The 23,623-nt window shown below is 40.1% G+C and overlaps 2 protein-coding genes across 4 annotated transcripts in view; one reads left to right on the top strand and one right to left on the bottom strand.

Annotated features, from left to right (window-relative positions):
- glrbb (glycine receptor, beta b) overlaps positions 1-9,693 on the bottom strand; it is a 28,033-nt gene extending 18,340 nt beyond the window's left edge. The window contains exons 1-5 of one of the 2 annotated variants that reach the window (XM_034140803.1): positions 9,627-9,693; positions 9,424-9,544; positions 6,727-6,865; positions 4,372-4,478; positions 2,797-2,864 (exon numbers count right to left, since the gene is read on the bottom strand). In XM_034140803.1, coding sequence (XP_033996694.1) covers positions 2,797-2,864; positions 4,372-4,478; positions 6,727-6,848 — 297 coding nt within the window. In that variant the 5' untranslated portion in view covers positions 6,849-6,865; positions 9,424-9,544; positions 9,627-9,693. Of the gene's footprint in view, positions 1-2,796; positions 2,865-4,371; positions 4,479-6,726; positions 6,866-9,423 lie in introns of both variants that reach the window. The other variant, XM_034140794.1, reaches the window with a different exon arrangement.
- Positions 9,694-17,492: 7,799 nt separating this feature from the next.
- The window catches only part of pdgfc (platelet derived growth factor c), a 44,233-nt gene continuing 38,102 nt past the window's right edge, over positions 17,493-23,623 (top strand). Inside the window, exon 1 of one of the 2 annotated variants that reach the window (XM_034140758.1) lies at positions 17,493-18,258. In XM_034140758.1, the coding sequence (XP_033996649.1) occupies positions 18,081-18,258 (178 nt within the window). In that variant the 5' untranslated portion in view covers positions 17,493-18,080. The remainder of the gene's footprint in view (positions 18,259-23,623) is intronic. The other variant, XM_034140768.1, reaches the window with a different exon arrangement.

Below are 23,623 nucleotides of genomic sequence, written 5' to 3'. Positions count from 1 at the left end.
CTTTTGCCAAACTGTTATCTTTCTATCTGATATCTGTCACTGTCTTTCACTTTCTGTCTACATTTTTGTTTTCTTTCTCAGCTCTTTTCCACATTCTTCCCATTTCTTCCTTCTTTCCCATCATAGTCCTATTCCATTTCCCTCTTCATTGTTTCCACCTATGTTGACTCTTCTTTAAATATCCTTGGACCCCAACTATTATATATATGTTTTTCCATTGTCTGCATAGTTCTGTTATTAGTCCCAGTGTAAAACCATCCACTGACATATTGTCCAAGCGGACACACTGCACTGATCAGCAGCCAAAAGCAATAATTCCAGAGTAAATGTCCATACAGCTCAATTCCAGTAGGCCTATATAAGATCTAAGGCTTTTCTCAGAGTGTCACTCTTCATTAAATGAAGTTGGAAAACACCGATCATTGCTTTGGATTGAGACATAGTCTAGATCTGCTACAGGACGAACAAAGGTCTAATATGTAGTAATCTGCTCCCGGGAAGCCTGAGGTTGGCAAAATGTGTTCATGAGCTGCTTCACAGTCCACAGGTCTGCCTGCTAAATGTGTCAAAAAGGTTGGGTGGCATGTATTGTTAGTCTTTATGACATATGCGCCAAGCTGTTTTGTTTGAGGAGCATGCCACTAGTGTTTTCCCACCATTCCAACTTGTAGTCCTCTCTGTCTATGCCAGTGATTAAACACCACATCTGACAGCAGTTTGATAGCTTTTGCAAACACATCTAGTTATCTTTTCATTTCAATTGTAAGTTCAGTTGTTCAGTTTTTATTTTTTGGGGACATACAGTATAGTGTCCAAATGGCTTGGTTTTGGTAGTATTCCAATTTCCCCCGAAAAGAAAGCACTGTAAATAAAAACCAACATTTCAGGCACAGATTTTTTATTCATGGCCTTTCTTGGTATTAATCGGGGTCAAATGGGCCTGAATTAGTTGTGCAAGAAACAGGCTTGTTTTATTGCTTAATTACTGCTTTGAAATATCCTGTGTTCTTTTGGAACAAAACTCTCTAAATCATAGCCTGTAAATCTGCCCTGTATAAAGGGTTTCATGAGACAGAATTAAGTCAAACATTGGATTTTGTCACAACGCACTGCATTAATTTCAATTACCGTGACACATGATTCAACATATTTACTGAGATAGATACACTTTATGGTTATTGGCTCCTCCCAGCCACTTAAAATTAAAACACACCAGTAAGCCGGGCTCATTAGAAAACCTTCAGGAATGTTCCCTTTTATTGTTTCGTAAGTTATCAAGATTCGACCCAGTGCCGTCCTTGAGCTTAATCTGCTCACTGGCATTCATACTGCACTTCTTTATCAGCAATTAAGCCATCAGATAAATGGGGCATGAAAACCCCAGCCTGGATAATGACTTACTGCTAAATGGTCTGATACTGTCTAGAAAACATGCTCATGCATCCGTTTTAAAACTTGTCGGAAGAAGCAGTTTGTAAGCTCTGATTCACTGCATCTAATCGGCAGAAGTATTGATTATCAATACTGCTAAACTGAAGTGGAATAGAGTGGTTCATTAATGAGTTCAGAAAAGACTTAGCATTTAACCACTTCCGGTTCCCTCGTCTCGAAGCCAATAGTTTTTTTATCGTGTTTGTGGTTAAAAGCCCTAAATAATGTCTGTGGTTAACACAAGCTTACGAGATGTTCACGTTTTATTCAACAACATAAAACATTCCGTAAATCCTCCAGTGAAGCTTCTATGCGTCATAAAAATGGCAAGTGAATCAATAAACTTCTTAACGTCATCTCATGACACAGGTCCACCTTTAGCTCAGCGGTGGTGATGCACAGCCATGCGACCGTGATGTAGTTTGCTTATAGCATTAAAGGTCCCATGTCACGGCCATTTCTACTGATCATAATTCCATTGTTGAGGTCTACTAAAATACATTTATATTGTGCAATTTTCCAAACTCACATTGGTTTCTCATACAGCATCTCTGTATAGTATGTGTATTCACTCTCTGTCCTAAACGGCTTGTTGGAGCTCCTGCCCCCCCCCCTCCCTGTGAGCCCAGTGGCCGTCTGCGAGACAGCGTGACACAGCGAAACCCAGCCCGAAACACACACACACCCGCAGCCTGGCTGGGAGTTTGTGTGTGTGCTCAGGCTGAGTTCCGCGGTGTCTCGCTGTCTCGCCGACCCCACACCAGTGAGCCAGCTCACAGTGTCCCGCTCCTCGCAGCAGCGAGCCTCGCAACGTCCCGCCGAGTGTGTGTGTGTGTGAGGAAGTCCGCGGATTGGTCCAAACGTAACGGCTCCGCGGATGTAACGTAACGTAATCTGCGGAGCCGTTACGTTACGTCACTATACCCGAAATACGTCACTATACCCAAGAAGTAAACAATGGAAAAAGAGAAATCTCCAACGAGGCGTTCTGGGGCAGCATAGACAGGTCTTTTCTGTGTTAGAGTTTTACTCGCTACAGGGTGTACTTTGAGGGTTTGTGACTCTGCAGACCGTTTACATGCATACAAAGTTACATAACACACAAGGGGACAGGTTATAACCGGAAAAGCATGACATGGGACCTTTAAGTTAGCTTTATGTTTCTGTCGTTTGCATTTACGCTACGAAAATCACAAAGTGGTGTTTATATGTGGGGATTAAGAATAGTATCATAAACGTGTGTTGGCCACAAAGCTTTGTTTCTGCAATAGACTGAAATCCAATGGAAAAATCTCAATGCTTTTGGTTGAGGGTCGCCTACAAAAGTACATCCTCACTGCACACTATATTGAAGTGAACTCTTACCATTGTTGTTTCTTGGATGGAGCCAAAACTGTTGATGAAGATGTTCACTCTGTCTTCCACTGGAATTCCTGGATTTAGAAAAAAGGAAAAAATAGATTTTGGTAATAGGTCTGTTGTGTTTTATAGCCGCTTTGCGATGAGAGCAAGATACCTCTGTGGCTTGTAGCTTATAGTAAGTGTCAGTATGCTTTGTAAAACCCTTAAGGTCTTTAATTCTATATACAACACTGGTGATTCAGATGATTGTGTTATTGATCTAGATTTGTGCAAGACTTCATCGCCATTAAAAAAGTAATAACAAAACCTTTAATCCTCTCTGCTACACTTATGCTGTTACTCACATCTCTCTCCACCTTTAGCAAAAACTAAGTGAATGCAGTGCTGCTCACACGGCTTTGAATACATTATTTCCTTTGAGGTGTTTCCTGGAAGCTTAGCAGTTTTATATGATAAATGATATCAAGCAATTCACAATATTAATGTGCATACTATGGAGGGGTCATTCAGCTCACAACTTCCATGCATTAATGTAACCAACAAATATTGAACTAACATTTCTGTTGTAAGTTCAAACTCTATAGGGACTGTGAAATCAGCTCAGCATTTTAAAGGCCTGCAGAAAGTTATTCACAAGGCACAGTTAAGGATGTCATTTCAGAGATTATGACATGGATGTTAATGGACGGAGAGCTTTTTAGCCCACCCTGAAATCAAGAGCAGATGTTTGGCTGCTGGAGCGGTCCCAGGCATTCAGAGAGGGAGCTGATTCTGTTCACAACACATCAGACATTTAGTCCCAGATACCGCTTCTGCTGCCAAGTGCCAGAGGATTACCTGAAGACTGGTAAGACCATCAGTCAGACGCAGAGGTCATCAATCACCTCTTTGTTATTTTTATGGCTCTGTCTGTGAGGCAGCAGCCTGGTTCATTGTGACATTTACAATACACTGCACACACACTGTAAAGATGGACACTTGTTGGACAGTAAAGAACGAAATAACAGAAGCAGATCCTAGAGAAGTCATGAGAACTAGAGAATAAACAAATTACACACTGTACTCTGTTGTTTTGTCAATTGAGGAACATCCTAAAAGGGCCCTATTATTATTTTACTATTTCAGGTTCATATGTGAATGTAGTGTCTCTACCTTGACATGTTTCCATGCTCTAATATTCAAAAAGCTCTTTACTTTGGGATGTTAGCCTTTGCAGACCATTTACCTATTGACCTATTTAACACAGTACAGGAAAGGGAAAACCCCGAAAAGCATAATAGGGCCCAATTTGAAATCACATGTTATTTTTCCTCATAACAGCCTGTGACTATAAATCAACACAATAATAAACTGACTTTAGGATGCAAGTGTATGCAAGTGTACGTGTGACAGGAAATTACATTGAATGAATGTCTAATGCACGCTTCATGCAGATACCTGTCCCTGCTCCAAGTTCATGAAAGAAATCTGGAGATACATATGTCTAGTAAAGTGGTCTTTTTAATTAGCATGAAAGCACTGCAGCAACAATGTAAATTAGGAATAGACAGAGACAGATTGAGAGGAAAGGAGACTTGCCTTTGAAGTTGGGCCTTATTCTGGGATCATAGGTTAACAGTAACCTGTTCAAGATGTTACTGGTTGTATTTTCAGGAACTCGTGCCAGATCATCAGCTGACAGCTCTCTGCATACAAAAAAGAAGAGAGGGAACTGCAGACACGATTACATTAGCAGGTCAAATTCTTGGCAGATGAATAATGCAGATGCACAGCACACCCACTTCTGCTCTGCATGCTGTTAACATGAGAATTGTACCAGTACCAGCAACTGGGAATGTCCAGCTCAAACAAAACTAAGAGCATGCAGCCTTGATAGCATCTGCAAAAACTGTAGTGACACTGTATCTTGAAGGACCATCGTTACATATTTTCAATTCCAAAGATATTCAGATGGTGTCTGGAGTTACCACACCATTTTGGAGAACTACGGTGGCCTTCAGGTAACCTAAAAACTAAAAAGGACATGTCAAGAGCCAGAGTTTGTCTGATCTCAGCTATTGAAGAAACCTTGGGGTGCAACCTTGCAATCTAGCAAAACCCATCCCTATGTAGGTATGCTAAGGTGAGTTTCAGGGGATTATACACTAATGGAAACATGGTTATTAATATTATTTTCCACTTATGCTTATAGATCCCCCAACATTCTACAAATCGGTCTATTTTTCGATGATCATGCCATGTGGGTGGCAGGAAGTATACATAACTTGTCAAAACAAACAACATATCGTTTCTGTGTATTTTCACTTTTTATTGAATCCAAAAATGAAAGTTTCCCTTTGAACCGTTTTGCAGAATACCAAAAACAGCTGTCTACTTATAATTATCACCATAAAGGGGTAACTTTCAAAGACGTTCAGTCAAACATCATTTGTTGTCTGAGGTTGACTGATGAAAAAACAATAGGAGAGAGGAAGGGAATGGGGAGAACAGGATCTGGCATGAGAGAAAGGAGAAAAAGAAAGCCTCCTTGTGGGTGGCAATGATTCTCCTGCCAAAGAATTTCCCCTTCTCAAAGCACTTTACATATCATTATGTAAACCTTATCATGCACAGAGGATGAGTTAAAGTGCTCCACAGGAATGTCATGCAGCGTGTGTATGTTATGCGGTTCCTCTGATCAAAGTGAAACACATAATTCCTATCCACTAAACCTCTTTTTTCTCCTTTTTAACAGACCCTTCTGACAACCTCGAGCACAACAGCTAAACTGGAACCAAGTGGTTCCCTTGATCCACAAAGGCATCCGCAGCTCTAAACTCGAAAATATGTCATACAGCTTACACTTGCCAATACTGGGACTACATCAAACAGTTTCTCCCTCATTTCAAAACTTTCATTGTGGAGCCATTTGTTACCATTTAAGGGAGTAAGGGGCGCAGCTCTCCCCAGCATAGAAGTGATGGACAATCCAAAAGGCAAAAAGGCATGTTCGGACATGTCCAAGTTCATTCTGTTGTTAGACATAGATCATTTGACCTTTTAGTGAATCCATGACCTGAACATTTTCCTTTTCATTTATCACTTTCTCAACCGTTGCCATGTATGCTACCAGTCAGCTGTAGACGGTCAGGAGGGAATGAATAAGGAAGAGCTTAGCAAGTATCCAAGGTAGCATCCTTTACCCCCTTTACCCCTTTGCATTAAATGTGTTTTGGGTAATATAATAGTAATTGCATAGTGTTTGGACATTTGTAAATGCACCGAAAACACATTGAAGACATGTTGTGATGTGATCAGAAATAAGGTGGTAGGCATTGTGACCACATCAAACACAAGTAAACGCAATGGCTTTATCGATGACATACAACAACTACATGGCCGGAACTACGGCCGATCTAATCTCATTCGTATTGCTATCGGATCTCAATCAGATCCAAAATGGACACTGGAAACACAAATGAATACCAGGTGTAAATGTTATCAGGGGAAATCACATCTTAACATAGTCAGGACACATTTGATATAAGGTTTAAACAGGGTCAATGTTGTATTCTAGTATTCTAAGTATCCTGACAAAACGTGCCTTTAGAGGATTTGGTGTTGCTTTCTCGGATGCCCATCATTTGTTATTGACTCACCCACATTTGCATATTATATAACACTTGAATAGCTCTGCAGTGAAGCAGCTGACAAGCTCTTGTCAATCATGACTGAGGGGAAAAGACTGGAGTGGAAGATCTATCAAGTGTAAAAAAAAAGTGGAAGTATGCTTTAACTGAATGCAAAATGGGCACCTTAAAAAGTCACTAAAAGGGAACTCCTCATATTTGACACTTTAGTCTGGGCGTGCACAACATCCAATGACAACAGTTTGTCAATGCTTTGGCAACATGATGAACGTAATGTTGTCATTGGACAACCCCTCGTACTTACGATGGACAAAAAACTTGCTTCCCCTTTTTCTTTCCCTTCTTTGTTCTTTTTTCTTTGGCATATCCTCCCTCTAGACAAAGAGACAGCACCAGGAGGAAGATGGCGAGCTCCTTAATGCCCATACTGATGAAAGATGAGCCTGTGGAGGAAAAAACAAACCGTTTGAGAGGAAGGCCTAGCATTCAGAATTACCCAGAAAGACAATTCAGTGGTGGTTATTAAATTGCACAGCATTAAGCCTGTCACATTCAACAAATCTCATTTGCAAATGTGGCAGAACACTACTGTAGGTGGCTGCTTAAGCTTTGCCCTCTGCGGAAGTACAAAGCTTCGGTTTGCTTCGTCTATCTTCTATGATTTTCTCCTTGCATTCCTGACATGATGTGTTCCCATTTCCTCAGGATTCATGGCAGTAGATGTCTGAAATGTAAATGTGTCACCCCCACATCAAGTTGTGCAAGTTTAAACATGAATCTAATCATTGGAGGAATGTACTTGAATAACGATGGTCATTCTGGTCTCGTAAAGGTGAATGCGACCCTGAAATATCCTCTACTTTAGTCTGGAATCTGCAGATAACAACTCCTGAATGCTGTCTGTGCCAGAGTTGTTAATCACACTCTTGGACATTATCATTTGGTTTGATCTATAAAAGCAGTGGTGTAATACTTCAATCCTTTCTTATACAACGCAAACAGAAATGTAGCAGATAATACTGTCCTGTGTGTTTGCCATATATCTGTTTATTAGGAAACCCATAGCCAGGTCTAACAGTACTATACATGTCTACATGCTCACATAAACGCAGAGGCAGTACACTTTTGCTATTCTTGATAGGGCCCATTAATCACCAGGCAGCCATAGTACCTGTGCGTTTCATTCCCCATTAGGGAACCAGTGCCCTTTCACTGCATTGGGACACAAAGACCAGCAGCTACATGCCTCATCCCCACACTGCCAGCAAGACTGTATATTAACCGAGAGCACTTTATTGTCTAGACAGATAAACTCTCCGTCACTGCCTTGGCCCTGTAACACCCTGACTGTTCCTCGACTGCAGATCGATCACCCTCTTCTCCAGTGAATATGGTTTCCACTGCTCTGTTCAGCACTTTTTCCAAGTATATTCCTGAAAAAAAGAGTCTAACATATATCAACTCTGCCCCAGACATATCAGATGACAGCAGCCAGACTAAAGGGAAATGTCTAAGAAACCATTTCTTATGTGACCTCGATTTCTATGTCCCATCTTCTGTGTAACATTTCTCTACAAGTCCCATCCCAGAGCATTTACTCCAGCCTCCCTGACACAAACTAAATATGACCACTTGCGTGAAGATACAGAACATAATGTGTCCCAACCCGTTTGGCTTGTAACCCTTTCATCACAGAGCTTACCTCTTTTAAGCAAGTTCTGATGAACCAAATGGCATTCCCTTTTCACACTCTTCTATATTGTAATTGTTTTCTCTGTGTATTCAACTAGTAAAAAACATAATTAGCATCTTTTCCTTTTTTTGTGAATTCTGTCACAACAAATCACCTAACCCCCCTAAAATGGTGTCCTGCTGTGACCCTTCATAAGTAAGTTGTCTCCCAGATGAAAAGATGTAGGAAAAGAAACAAGATCATTGTGTTGCTTTTTCTCCCCCCTTATATTGTGTCTCGTTTTGTTTGGTGGTAGAAGCACTGCATTTGACTTTGCTTCAATCAGTTATGATATCTTATGTGTTTTTATACAAACAATAGTGAAAGATACATGTGTTGCAATTGTAATAAAGAAGCACAAATCCTCTCCAAAACACTATTCCTTTTAACCCAAACGTTGGCCTTAATCTTAGTGTTGTCAGAGGCAGTTTTCTGTAGTTGTGACCAATACACACTCATGCTAAACTGTTCCCTGTTCAGAGTGATGTGAGTTCGGCAGGCACAGGGTCAACATATTGACCTTGGCAATACCTGACTCAACTGTGCCACCACTGAGAAACATTACACCCTCGCTGTGTTTTTCTGCTGGCAATGTTGAAACTGCTGAGGCTTTGTCATAAATCGGCTGACAGTGACTCAAGCAGCCTTACATGGTCTGCCCCTTGGGTCCAAGGTCAAGAAGCAAACCTGCTCTGTACACATATTATCCACAGACTATGCATCATAACTATGTCATTCTATAAAAATAAATAATGTAGAAAAATGTGTATATGTAGGTTAATGAGTACCTGATTATGAATAATATGTATACACTTCTACAATAAAGCCATGTGATGACGTTTTTAAAATAACATATTTTTGTACATTTTAAAGGGGGAAATCTGTTCTCATCCATCTCTAAAATGCTTTGACATAGGAAAGGCCTGTGCCATGCATATCTAAACACTGAAATGCAACCAATATTACACACCCATTATCATTCGAGCTGGGCTCTCACAACCTGTGGCTGCTCGTCGCTTTGGATCTCTTCGGAACAACAGGAAAGAAAGTAACACAGAACGAGACGAGCCCACAGCCTGAGCATCAGGAGAGCAGAGGCACGCGAGGAAAACACAGCAAGCTGCGACCACCATGACTGGGGGGGTGGGGGGATGCAGGAAGAAAACGCCAGTACATGCACGCGAGCATGCGATAACACATCAAATTAGCGCACTTTACGGACAAAAAATAACAAAAAAGTCGCAAACCATGCCTTGCACGTGCACTCACCGTTTGGCTCTGTCACCTGTCAATTCCTTGGTAAACTGGAGCAAGTGAAGCTGACAGTAGCAAACAGTCGTTAACAGAGCCTTCCAGACCAGTCGCTCTCTTTCTTTCCCATTCTGTTGTCCTGCTTAGGCAAATTTGTAGAAATGATTTGTTGGGAAAGTTACATCTCGGCAAATTGCCAATTTTTTTTATTAATCGCTCACCTCGCCCGGTTTGTTGTTATTTTGGAATCAGTGTGTATATGGCTGCTGCCCTTTCGCCTCAGCACGGGAAGCCCAAGATGGAGGCTTGCGTGGTACCTGTCATGCAACATGCGCAGAAGCGGCTGCTCAGAGCCGGAGAGCATCATCAGTCCTCCCGTCATCAGCACCACGGACAGCCGCTCTCCGCCTCCACACACGCTGCTAAACGCTCAAACGTGACGTGGAGGCAGGGAAAAGAGAAATGCTCTCATTCACGTGATGGAAGCAAACGCCTCACTATTTATGGCAGTGGCTGTGTGGTATTTAGAGGCAGATGGACGTGAACAGTGGAGGCTAAATAGACCATAAAGCAGAGAGAGAGAGAGAGAAAGAGAGAGACTGCAATTTGTAGATGCAATTTACCTCAGGCCTAGGCGATGTAATAAGCATTGGTATTTATTATTATGAATTGACTGGTTTTCCAAGAGTAGGGTCGCTCTGTAAAGACTCATGTCTATGTGATTTTGTAATGTAATGTCAAATAGATTATTTACATGTGAAAGAGCATGCAAGAATGACTGAGGAAAGATAAAGACCCAATATATATCTTTGTCCAGCGACTTTTTAATTGTATTGTCAAGGAAATTGATTTGGTGTATAATGGTGCATATGAAAAATCAACTTGTAAAAAATGAGCAAGAAAAAGACAAAAAAACATTAAAAAAGCCTTTATAAATAAATATATATATTCCATGTTTATAAGACATATAGCGAACATAGCAATTACAAATGCCTTGGAGAAATCACCATAAGAAAACATGGAGAAGAAAGTCCTAACAGTGACAAACTGCATCTGCGGTTATATATAATGTGATAGGATTGCACTCCATAACAGCTATTACATTGACCATATGATAAATTGCTATTTCAAATGTCAGTAACTCACGTTTAGCTTTTAGCCAGAGTGTGAGCCTGTCTGTTAAAATACACATCCCTCAATTTGGGTCGATGTGTTTTCTACCTCGATGGTGGGTTTCCCTTTTGTTTACACCTGGCTTGAGAATGAATTGAAAAACAGATGACTGTCAATGATAAATGAACGGATGTCCTAAAGTAAAGCTTGACATATTTTTGGCAGACGACCAAACAGTTACGGGCTCACCAAATAGTATCACTTAATATAGTTTTATCATTGATTTTTATATATAATGAGTTAAAGGGGTTTTATGAAGCATGTATGGGACTTTTATGCATTGTTAGATTGATGTTCCACTTCAGTACAGAGTAGCGAGCTGAGAGTGCGGCTGGTGGCGAGTAAAATCTCAACAGCCCGAGGAATTTCAGTCTGAGAAGCTCCACCAACCAAATAAGGTAGAGTACTACTCATGCTTGTCAGGAGTGTGCGTGTATCAGTACGATAAGCTTAATATTATGTTGACAACTAATCATAAAATGGAGTTTCTTTCCTGAGAACAGCCACATACTGCAGATTAACCCTTGTGTGGTGTTCATATTTGTGTTACTCAGCCAGGTTTCGTGGGTCTGGTGGACCCGCTGCTTTTTGGGCTTCAATTCAACACAATCAAACTATTTGATGTTAAAATACTCAACAGATGTTTACTTCATCTCAATTACAAGCAATATAAACAGCATATATGGTTAATATTTGCCCTTTTACATTTGTTAGATCACATTAATGAATTAAAGTGCTACTTGTTTTTTTGCCTGCTGACCGGCTGGTCCTGTGGCTCGTCTTGTTTTTGCAACTAGCTGATGCTCAATCTCATCCTCTTCTTCAAAGTCAGACTCAGAATTCTCAGAAATGTGATCCTCACATTCTGAAACCTCTTCCTATTCCTCTACATCATCATCAAATGGTTCTCTCTCTTCCATAATCATTTGCAAGGCCCTCTGAGCAGAGAATCATTTGGCCATCTTGATCAGTTGTGATAAGGACGCAAACTGGCGAAGCTTTATTTATTGTGTCTTGCCCCAAATGTGCAGCTTGGATAGACTGTGAAAAAAATAAAGATTGGTAGGGGGCAGAAACACAAAAGTCTCTCACACACACACACACACACACACACACACACACACACACACACACACACACACACACACACACACACACACACACACACAGAGAGAGGGCCCGAACACCCTGTATGTAATGTAAATGTGCAGGGGGGGTGTACAGTGGGTGGTCGTTGAAAATGTGTTCTGATATATGTTCTTCACAGAAAAAGAGCCGAGGCCATTGAGTGTGGGTTTGAAAAAATAATTCATCATATCATTTTTCTTTAGCTAAATAATGAAAACGGTTCCCACAGACCCGAATACCATACAAGGGTTACATCTTCACAAACTCATTTCGGTGGATTATCCTGCCTGCTAACTCACCTAGAGGAATTTAATTTTCAAAAAAGCGCTTGTAATGATAAAATATAAGGGTGTAAAATCATGATGAAAAGTGTCACAAATCAAGTTCTGTTACGTAGTACAGTTTGTTCATTGGGGTAGGATATTCAACTTTGAATTGTGTCTGGATTTGGTTGTGGTTATAACTTTTGTATATGAATAACGTCTATGTCAGAGCTCTTGTGTCACCTTTCATTCATTTTATGAGTTTATGAAACACATTGACAGGGCTGAACAAGTAGCTTGATCTTTAGTTCCCTCAGTGAAAATAAAATCCATTGCATAAAACACATCTGAGCGGATATTTCCCACAATTCTTGATCCATATATCGTTCACCGCTTAATGTCAAACATCTTGGGAGGCCTTGATCCCTGTCGTTTAATTTTGACTGACAAGGCATTTCATTTGCATACACAAATTGATCAGCACCATATGCACAGAGATTAATGATTTGTGTCACAGGGCTTGGTTCTAGTGTTACGATAAAAGCGTCTTGCAGTGGAGCACAAAGATCCTTTTGTGTTGTCTAAAAAATGTTCAGTGGCTGGCTGCGAGCCATGTGTCTGATGGACAACTTTGTGCGGTTCCAGAAATCTGTCAGGCTGGATTGAACCAATATATTGTGGTATTATACCTGGCATGCAGAGCACATTTCTCCCACTACTGCTAAACGTCTTTTTTCACTGCTCAGCAAACTGTTTTCAATCCCGAAGTGATGTGTAGTTCTTTAGCTGAAGTCAGGGAAGATTAATGGACATTACTTCATATCAGTGACAGGATAAATCTCTTGGAAGAAGAAGAAGTAGATCTGCTGTCAAAGTGTATAAGACTTTAATGTAACTCATAAAGATGAAACAAAAAATCCATAGAATGGGATTTTTGAAGTGTGTGTGTGCAAAGTGAATTTGATGTTGAATTTACAGTCATGTTGATGATGGTAACAGATGTTTTTTGTAAATCCTGATGTAAAAATACTTAAGGTTAAGGGGGGTTATACAATAAATAGCTTTTCCTTCTATAATGGTTCTTACAATATAAAGGTTATCCTTTTGTTATCCTATTGACAGGTATCCCGTACCAATAGTAAAGTTGTCTTAATGCTTTTTAATTTGTTTTTGTTCAGTCCTGATCCTGGTCTTGTCTTAATAGATGCATACGTGGGTCTTTTTTGACCCGGTGAGGTGGTTTTCTTGAAGTATCTTATCATTTCATATTCCAGCTATTCGTCAAAAAACATGTTTTGGATATCATGCCATTCAAATTTTAAATTGACATTTTATACATTTTAAGAAATTGTAGTTTTCGTATTTCTACCCCAAGCTTCCATAAGTGGGTCAAAAATGACCCGCATGCATTTTCTATGGAATTTCGTTTTTTTTTCAAAATGTAAAAAAAATGTCTTAAATTATAAATAGTGCAAAATTAAATATAAAATATTTCTAGTGTGAACCAAAATATAATACTACATTTTATACAAGTCATTTTTCTCAACCAAAATGACAAAAATGGCATAAAAACACATTATTCTAATACGGGTCCTTTTTGACCCACTTATGGAAGAGTGTAGGGTCCAGTCACTCGTGCATCTAAGGGTGACATGGAACTATTTTACATTAATCTACAAAAACATTAACAGGTCATCCTGAAATACATTTACAGACTCACCAATTTTTCATAATATTTTTCCAACTAGTTTATTATTTTTTTTTGATTAATATCCTGTTTCACAATAACCAGCTGTTGTTCCAATGGAAATTGGGTCTTACAATGCTTTACAATTATGGAATGTTCAGACTTTGTACTTTCATATTACTGAACGTATATGTTGTTAAAGCTTAGTGAGGATTCAACTGGATGCCATCCCAAATATAAACTAATACCCCAAACTATATTAGGCTTAGTGTTAATTATGATTCTGCTGTGATATTTTTCTTTTCTTTTTATAATGTGAAATACAAAAATAAACTTGAAAAATAATGAATTGTGCTCACTTGAGAAGAGTCCTCTGGATCGATACCCTCATTACAGCGGCACAGTAAAAAGTCAGTTTCGCAGAGCAGTGACATATTCTTGGCATCTCCCTGCAGTAGTAGATGAGTCTCGCTTCAGTTATTGATCAGGGTGTTTCCCCTCTGAATGGGGCTTTCCTCCTTTAAACAAAACATCTATGCAGCCGTATTATACATGCTACAATTTAAACAACTTAATGTAAGACATATCTGTAACACCACTACCTATTGAAACTACAAATTGTTGTAAATAAGAGTAAACATCACACAGCGCAGGGCTCCAGAACAATACTGTATTGATAAAGTGTGGCAGTATAGATTTGACCCCGGGAACATTGTATATGCTGGTTGCCATAATGGAAACTGAATGTTCCTCGTCAGCACATATTCAGTAATTGCAAAACGACCCAAGATTATGATAAAGGCAGGAAGCCAGAAAGCTGTTTAACCGAAGCGCTTCTTCCCAGTATTGTTGGACTGTACTCAAAGGTAAAGAGGGAATTCCTCAAGGAGCAAGAGGATCCTTCCAACATGAGATGCCAAATATTTTTTAATGTTGCATTGAATGAACATTTGGCATTTCTATAAGAAAAGAGTGGTTAGCTTATAAAGTAACACCACAGTTAATTTCCTAAAATATAAAAAAAACGACACTTATAGGATAAGTGTTGCTTTCTTTAATATGAATATTATCCCACACACAACAGAACCCATACATTAATATGGGGTATCTTACTTTAAGCCCAGCTAATCACACTGCAGACTTACTCCTGTCTCATTCTCAGTGCATCCAGGAGCAATAACAAAGAGAGAACAGCATCCAAAACTAACAAGTGAATGTCAATTTAATTCACTTCAGGTTTCTGCTGTGAAAAGCTGGATGCAGACAAATGTAATGGATAAATGTAGCAGACAAGAATATCCATGTTTCAGTGTAATTAATGGTTAGAGCACAACACTGACATATTGGATTTCGGTACTGGCTCATTGGGGCCCGTATATACTGAGAGGTAAATACTGAGTGTAGGGCTGAGGGGCACCACCAGGGGGCTCTGGTTTCCAAGCCAAGTGCAGCCAGGGGCAATAAATCACCCTGATGCCACACTTTTTACATGACAAACTGAAGCACAAGACATTAATATTAATTCAACTTAAGTACCCATTGATTTAAAACTGTGTCCAGAATATGAAGGACATTGCACCCCGTTAGACTATTAGCACAACCTTGATACTGTGATTCAATGATACGATTTAGCAGGCATAACAATGGATTTAGAAGACTTCAATTTGTTAAAAAGTTCCAGAGAATGTGAGTCATTACTTTCTAAATTCGTCTGCTGGCACATTTCCCACGACTCCTCGCAGGACCACACAGCAAAAAGCTCCTGCTGCTGCTTCAGGACGTTTTACCATATAAATGAAGTCATCTCAAAAGCCTTTTTCTTCAAAATGTAATGAGCTGAGATCTGGATATAGCAAACACGTCCGCTCCTTTGTGTATTATTTCATTTCACCTGGAACAAAGCTTGTGTTTCGCAGACACAGTGACAGATGTGTTGTGTAACAGGGACTGATTGGGAGCGGGCGTTTGTTTGTTTGACAGTATGTGTCCCAAAAAGGCAAGCAAGTCTAAAGGGATTTAGCTGGGAGCCGCCGACTGTGAGTTCTCTGTTGTATACATTTCCATCTCCAGTATACCCGGTGGACACAGCCCTCCTGGCTGGCATGTTTCTGTATGTTAGTCATGACCCCAAAGGTCTGCCTTGTTTCTAATTGTCTCTGTTTATTATATTTCTTTGTATCGAAGACTCCACATTACCCAAGACCACCAAGGAAGTGGCAATCAAATGTGGACAAACGAGACAAAATACCCAGCTTTTACAGACAAAACCTCAAGGGGTGAATGAGTGTGTATGGGTGTGTGTGTGAAAGAGAGAGGGATTCCACAATGTGAAGTGCTGACATCTGCTGCAGGCCCTTGCAGGGCTGGAATGTGATACCCTCCTTTACACAAAGGGCCTTGGCCCTTGCAGCAGGCACAAGAAGACCTCTATCTGCCCCTCTCCACGGGGGCACCACACGTATGAAATGACTGTATCCATGCCCCATGCCTTCCTTTCCCAGCCATTAACTCTGATTAAAACCACAAAACCTCCCTTCATACCTTGATGTGGGGGAGATGGCTGCTCCGCGCTCTCTTTGAGGTGGTAGTTTCTGAGCTATGTGAGACTGGGGGTAAATTGCTGCGGCATTGCATCATGTGTCTGGCTCAATGGGTTCAATATGTGTTCAGCTCTCCTTTGATTGTTGTGTCTGTGCTGCAGCAGACTTACTGTGGGGGATACTCTGGTGGGTCCTTGCCAATAATAGATGGGAGGAACCACATGAAACACAGTTGATGAGGTACAACAGTGTAACGGGGAGAACGGAAATTGGGAACAGGAGGGAGTATTGTTCCAAGCGGTGTCTCTGCTTTGATATGACAAATTGAGAAGCTCTTAAACATTTCCTTCCACAGAAACAGTTAAGCAGAATGCACAACGGCGTGTTAAACAGTGCAGTGAGGGAACACATGCGTCTTTCATCTCTCTGTTGGGAAAATGAATCAAGGATTTAAACAATCACTCCACGGTTACAACAAGCATACTTAATCATATTTTCTCATGGAAAGTTTCCTCTTCAATGATGAAGAAGCTCCATATGTGAATATGATCTGTGGACTTCATTGTTTAACCATGTACACGTTATGCATTTGATGAACCGTGATGCACTGGAAAATGTAAGTGGGCCACAATGATAGCTGTTTGAAAGAGTAGGAAAAATATAGTTTTGAGTTTTAACACAGAAAGAGAAAATGAGATACCATACATGTCTGTCTTTGCCAACCTCCACCATAATGTTACAACTTAGCTTCCTTTGTATTGACATAAGACACAACTATCTGGAAAACTATGTATTTTATATATTATAATATTCTGTATTTTTTTAGACATTATGTAAAGATTATTCTACATGGAATAATATACATATCTTGTCATCTTTAGACTTAAAACAATGTTTTTCTTAACAATTCATTTAATGTGATTAATGATAATTTACTCACTGATAATTGATGTTCTTATTTGACTGATTCCAGGTTATTCTAAAAAAAAAAGCAGAATAAGAAAAACAATTTATTCTGGTATTTTGTGTATTGAAGTTATTTTTACATTGTGGAGGAAACAGTCTGCATAGTTTACCTTGTATCTTATTCATGACAGAATGTGCTGAGCTGCTTTATTCTTAGTTCTCTGGAGAAGATGACACATTTCCTGCCTGGAAACTACTGGAAGTTAAACTGAATTACAGTATGTAGCTGAAAGTGGATAAAACACCTCATTGGACCAGCAGCAGCGGAATGGTTAACATGCCGGGGAGTTGCCTCGGCTGGGAAGTTGTACTTTATGTATAGCACCTGTTGTGCCGTCAGTTGGCAGTCTGCAAAAACCCAACCCCGGCCGCGCAGCGATATTTTATCTCAGTCTCCACCAAGTTATGACTCTAGACCTCGCCAGACAACGGAACTCGTCTTGGTGTTGCGAGTGGTTTCTGAGTACACACTGTATCATGTTGCTGCTCTCTCTCTCGCTGTCTCTGTGTGGGAGCTCTTGCTGTAATGCGTGAAGATCTGCGGGGATTTATTCAGACTGAGTCAAGAACGCAACGTGGACGCGCGCTTTAGCCAAAATGCCTCGTTGCTTTTCCAATGACCATAGATGATATGCATGCATACGGACGTTTTCACAACTAATTCCGGGATTATAATTACGGCACGACGAGTTTTCCCCAACTCAGTCTCCAACTTTTCTGTGAACCAACAGGTGCGCACTTGCATTACGCAGAAGCTGCAAGGTCTGCGAGATTTGGATGAGGATTTTTCTTGATTTAGGGAGATATTCATTTTACTTTTTCACCTGAAGGACTGATGATTAAGATTATGTGGATTCTACTCTGCCTTTATCCTCTCCAAATGTGTCCAAAACAGCACTGGTGTCCTGTAAACGACGCATGTGTGTGGTGATACAAACCATCACTTCAACAGAGCTCTGTGATCGCCAACCACCACTCATCCAAATGATCCTACCATTATTATTCCTTCTTGCATCGCTTCTCCAACAATATGGGTCGGAAGCTGAATCAAGTCATGTCAGCAAATTTTACACTCCAAGTGTAAAGGAGCAAAACGGTGAGTCCCCATTGTTGTTTGTAACATTCAGAAAAGTTTTTAAATTGAACATGAACTGAGATGTTTTTTTTGCATACATATAACGAAATACTTATTTTAACTGGGCATGAAGCCATTCTTAAAACATGCACATCTTGCTTGAGTTTGGGCTGCAATGAATGGGAGTGTTTCATTCAGTTCAAACAGCATTATCCAGGATAGGAAGTGCAAAATTACCTTTTACCTTTAAAGTGTACCAGTGTATGTTTAAGGGGGAAAACCCTCTGAAATTCCATGTCCCCCGGGGGAAGTTTTCCCTGTGATCATGAAAAAGGCTCCATTCATTCAGCAGTAGCTCCAGGCGATGTAATTTGCTTACCCTCAGAACTGCACTAAGCTGCACTATCAAATTCAGAAATCCAGTTCTGTCAATGTCTAATGTTACCTCCATGTTAGGCTGGAGTTGATGGTGTATCTACCTTGAGCTGCATTAAGTCAATAATTACCCCTCCAACATTTTCTTGCAATCAATTAAAATTTGGAAACCACATTTTGTGATTTAAACTAGAGTGTGTGGGTGTGTGTGTGGGCACAAGCATGTTTAGTGCGAAGAATAGGGCCATATTTTAAAACTTGAATGAAACAACTTTTTTAATTTTTTTGATGCACTGACTAAAGCAGATTGTTTTCCATACCGGTCAAATCTTTATAATTGTTTTTGGCCACAATAAACTCACTTTAATATGTGATTATACTCTATCAATGGTTACCAATCAAGTACCTATTACCTATATAATACTCATTTCAGATAAGTTTAGAACACCTTATTGTGTGCTACTCTCCTTCAGACACTTGCTTTGTCTTCAACACTCTTGAATTCATAAGGGAAACGTGTTGGCTGTTTGAACTCAAGTTCATTTTCATAAGGTGTTGAGGAATGGATTTTGGCCCGGTTGTGATACAACTCTCTACTGGGAGTGCAATCCGTCAGACAAAAAAGACAAAGCAAAAGCTGTGCAAAAGGATTTCCTATAAGCTGTTCTTGTAAAGGTCTTATAGGTCATCTAGAAATAATGAGTAAAGCATGCATTAAGTATTAAGTAACCAAGTGCAATAAAGAGTCAAACATTTGTATTGGGCTGAATTATTGACAGAGATTAATATGACAACAGAACCTCATGGGGTACAACAAGCCTGCAGATGTTGCACTAGTCAAACTCCATTCATTACTCAGCCTTCTGTAGCCAGTGGGTTTGACTGGCCTTGTGTGAGGACATGCAGCGCTGACTTCACTACAGTAACAGTCAAGGCTGGGAAATCAGAGCCTCCCGTCGGGAACTCCAGGTTTAATCAGCACGGTTGAGAAAGGAAAACAACCGTGAGGAGAGAGGGGAGGGAGAGCGATGGAGGAGGTGGTGGGGGAAGTGTGGGGTGGAGAAATGTTAAACTGTCAAAGAACTCTTTCAATCAGCGGTCACACATTGGCTGAGGCCGGGCGAAGCTGGCCGGCCGTCTGTAACCTTTGACTGAAGTCTGAGCGCTCACCATGCTGCCGTGCTTGATTGCTGATGCTCTGTGAGACAATTTGATATCGATCTGAGGGAGGGGAGGGAGCCAGACCTGTCTGGCATGTTTAGTGGTAGTTGCTGGGAGAGTTATGGTCCCCAGTCGTATTACACTTGACAACTGGCTGCTGATGACTCCATAAGATATCAGAGGGGGCCAGTGCTGAGTGAAGTAACCATCTGTCACAATAAATGATTTGGACAAAAGTCTCAAAAAGTCCAACAGTATGGGCATGAACTCTGGAATGTAAATGTTGTGTGTTGTGGTCATAATTTATGAGAACACTTCCTTCCTCCACCACTAAAGGGTTATATTACAATAACATGCATTGCACGTTTCATTTTCATCTGTTTGCCACATGGGTATAATGTTTCATGGTTATTAAGGAAAAGCTTTGCTAAAAATGGCATCTGCAGTTTGACTACACAAATGCTTTTTACGGTTTCAGAAATATAGTGGAGTTGAAAGCAAATGCTTGTACCCATCCAACCCAAACACCTCTACAAGTTAACTGTTTTACAGATGATGTTATTTCCATTTGAGGATAAGAACCATTTTATTTCTTAAAACTTGTAGAAAGCTAATGCATTCAATGTCAGTGATACAATGGTGATCCATTTTTGATCAAAACTATATCATTGTCTAACCTTAAAAAAAACTTTTTCTTGCCTGACAAAATGTGACACACAACATAAACCACATCATTAGATTACGTCCAAGAGGCATTTGATGAAGAAAAATAGCACAACATGAATGTTTTTTGTATAAGTAAGTGTGATTTGTTATATAATTAAAAGTATGTGTATTTAAAAGAGTGGCATATATTGCAAATAAACAGAGGCACATAACAATAAAGCTGTAGCAGCACCTTGTCTTCAGGCTTATTAACTAACGCCATATATGCTTGTTTCATTTCACTGAGATGGCCTTTGTTCATGCTACAGTGTTTACAATGCCTTATTCCATTAGGCTGTGATTTACTGGCAGAGGCGACGGTTTTATAACACAGCAGCACATCCAGCTGAAGATGCACCTCAGCTCTTCTTACAGGTCATCTCAGGATGCGCCTTTTCATATCTCTGCTCTTGGTTACATAATCTGGCTTCACTTTCTAGCAGAAGGCCATGTGTTTACCTCCACTGAGCCCACCCGTAAGCACAGACCACAGTCTTATTAGAAAAATCCGGCTGCAAATATTAGTAGGAGATGTGGATTACCTGCAGATATTCTCACATATCCCCCCCTTAAGCGCCACTGGAGGAAGGTATGCAACGTGCTCTACCTGCCAATGATCACAGAGGCTGCTGTTCCGCTGAAGATTAAGAGATTAGGGGGAGAACTGGGGTCATAAGGGTCTCAGGCCCAAGGGGACAATGTGCAGTTTTCCACTTCTACATACATATTAGGTAGAAGATATAGGGGTGCATTCATTAGACTATTACACTCACAAACAAGCCGTTTATGGGGACTTAAAAACAGGAAAAAGGGTGGGTGGCCCTTTAGGTGAACTGTGAAGTCTAGATCAGCCATTCATTCATAATGGCTGAGAATAGTTATAGGCACAACACTTCTTTTCTTAGAGGTTAGCAACTGCATTAGAACATATCTGCTTCTTTCATCAAATGTCAAAGGTACAGTACAACACTGCACTGTATGGCAACACTTCAGACTGAATTTCTTTCCCTAAAGTTCACAAGTATTATTATATCTAGAGCCATCTTCCACTAAAAACTGTCAAAAAGTATATGGCCAAAACATAAAATGTCATTGAATTACTCAGGAGACTACCATATCGGATTCGTGGAGGAAATAAAGGTTGATATAATTAAACATAACTATGAAATGGGACGTTTTAACTGCTTACAATAAGGCAGTTCCTCCCACTACTTTAGTTTGAAACGTGAAGCTATAAAGTTACTTTTTTTACACTCAAAGTCAGGTATCATTATGGAGCCTCAAATCCTATATGTTTTTCTCTGCTTCTCAGCCAGCGTTACCACATCTGTCCTGAGTAGAGCAAACACAGTGATTTATATACAGTAGGTGCAAGTCTCTTCTCTTCTACTTGCAGCTTCAAGTGTCGCCAGCTGGCATACAAGTTTCCACTATGTTGTTTTAAGTGGTTTCCATAGCGCTTAACTTTATGTTTTAATGTGAAATTACGATACGCCTCTTAAACCAGTGAAACAAAACTAGCCGGTCTTGGAATCTCCATGCGCTCTTTAATACAGGTCAGATGTTTCCTGAGCCTGCATCCCTGGGAAAGCTGGTTTCCCGTTAGAAAAGGTTGTACTTTGATGGATATGCTTGAATGAATGAATGAATGCCACACTCTGCAGTTTATCATTGCAGCGGGCAGTGCAGTAACAGCCGGTATGCTTGGCTGAATTAAAACCATCAGAGGAAATAGACGGGTTCACTTTAGGGAGAAGCAAAGAGGGAAACAATTACACTGAGTATATCACCAACGTCCAATGAAAACCAAATAAAAAAGATGGTTGTCAGGATTGTTCCCTGTTTTCTGAATGGAGCAAATGTATTTAGTTTAATATAAAAATGTACTTTTGTGGATTTATAGACAATCCTTTGCTTACAGTAAGTCCCTAAACACACCAGCTCCTACCTAAATCATTAAAAGTAAGAAAAACTATAATCGCATTATCTGCATTTATGCTATTTTCCCACAGTTACAGCAGTAGCAACACATTGAACACACACTACGGTCTATACTGCCGGGAGGAGATTTAGCCTCAACATCTCACTCCCAAGTGGGCGACCTTGGATAACAATGTCTATGTTTTCCCTGTCAGCACTATTTGAACGTAGAGTGCTGTATTTGGCAAGCAAAGCATGCCACCGCCTGCCTGCTGTTTGTCATTTCATCAGCCAAGGGAGTTTTCTGGGGATCCGGGTCACAGGTCTAAGCTCTCCTGGAGAATAAAAGCTCTCCATAGACAACAGGTCTGGACCCTGAATCAGTGTCAGTGAAGTTTGCTTGGGAGTCAATGCCAGTAATAGACTGATGAATACATATGTAGTTATATCTTGGTCTCTAAGAAGTGGATGAGCATGATGGTCAGAATCTGCATTGATAGATGTATTTGTCACTTGGGGGCAGAGCACCAAGCTGTTATCCTAAAAGTGATATATCATTGCCTTCTTGAGATGATACAGTGAAATTGTAAGCAAACATACTGTAGCAGCCTCATTTTACATTTATTTTGCATTTCACTGTTTTCTTTCCTTGTTAACTTTATATGTAGTTGGAAATACACTTGCCGTTTAAGAAAAATAGAAGTCGTTGGTCGAGACAAGATACGATACCATGAACAATAAAAAGTGTTTCAAATATGAATTAGCGCAGTAACAAAAACTGTATTTACAAATGCATAGACTAGATTGTCCAATGTCCTACATTGATCCTCATGTCAGAAGAAACTGTTGGATGGGCTCCAATATCCACCACAAAGTCCCCACAGGAAGTAATCTAGTAGACATATAAGAAGTAAAACAAATATTAACCCATCTTCAGTTAGACAACATTGACACTAGCTAAATATTAGCCTCAAACAGCTAGCATAATGGCTACTTTGGTTGGCAGTAAATTGATCAAATAAAAAAATCACAAAGAAACTGTGATTAAACAGTACCACACACAATTATCCAAGAGGATATTTAAACAGTAGATAACATGTACTGTCAATATTTGCTTGGACGTAGATCCAACAAAATGGTGGATGTTACAATGTCAATGAAGTTGCTGCTGTTGAAGCTAGTCAATAAGGGTTGCTACTGGCAACAAAATGTCCACTTGAAACAA

Source organism: Trematomus bernacchii, unplaced genomic scaffold (genome assembly GCF_902827165.1).
Source record: "Trematomus bernacchii unplaced genomic scaffold, fTreBer1.1, whole genome shotgun sequence".
Taxonomy (NCBI): Eukaryota; Metazoa; Chordata; class Actinopteri; order Perciformes; family Nototheniidae; genus Trematomus; species Trematomus bernacchii.
This window is presented reverse-complemented; position numbering and strand designations above follow the sequence as displayed.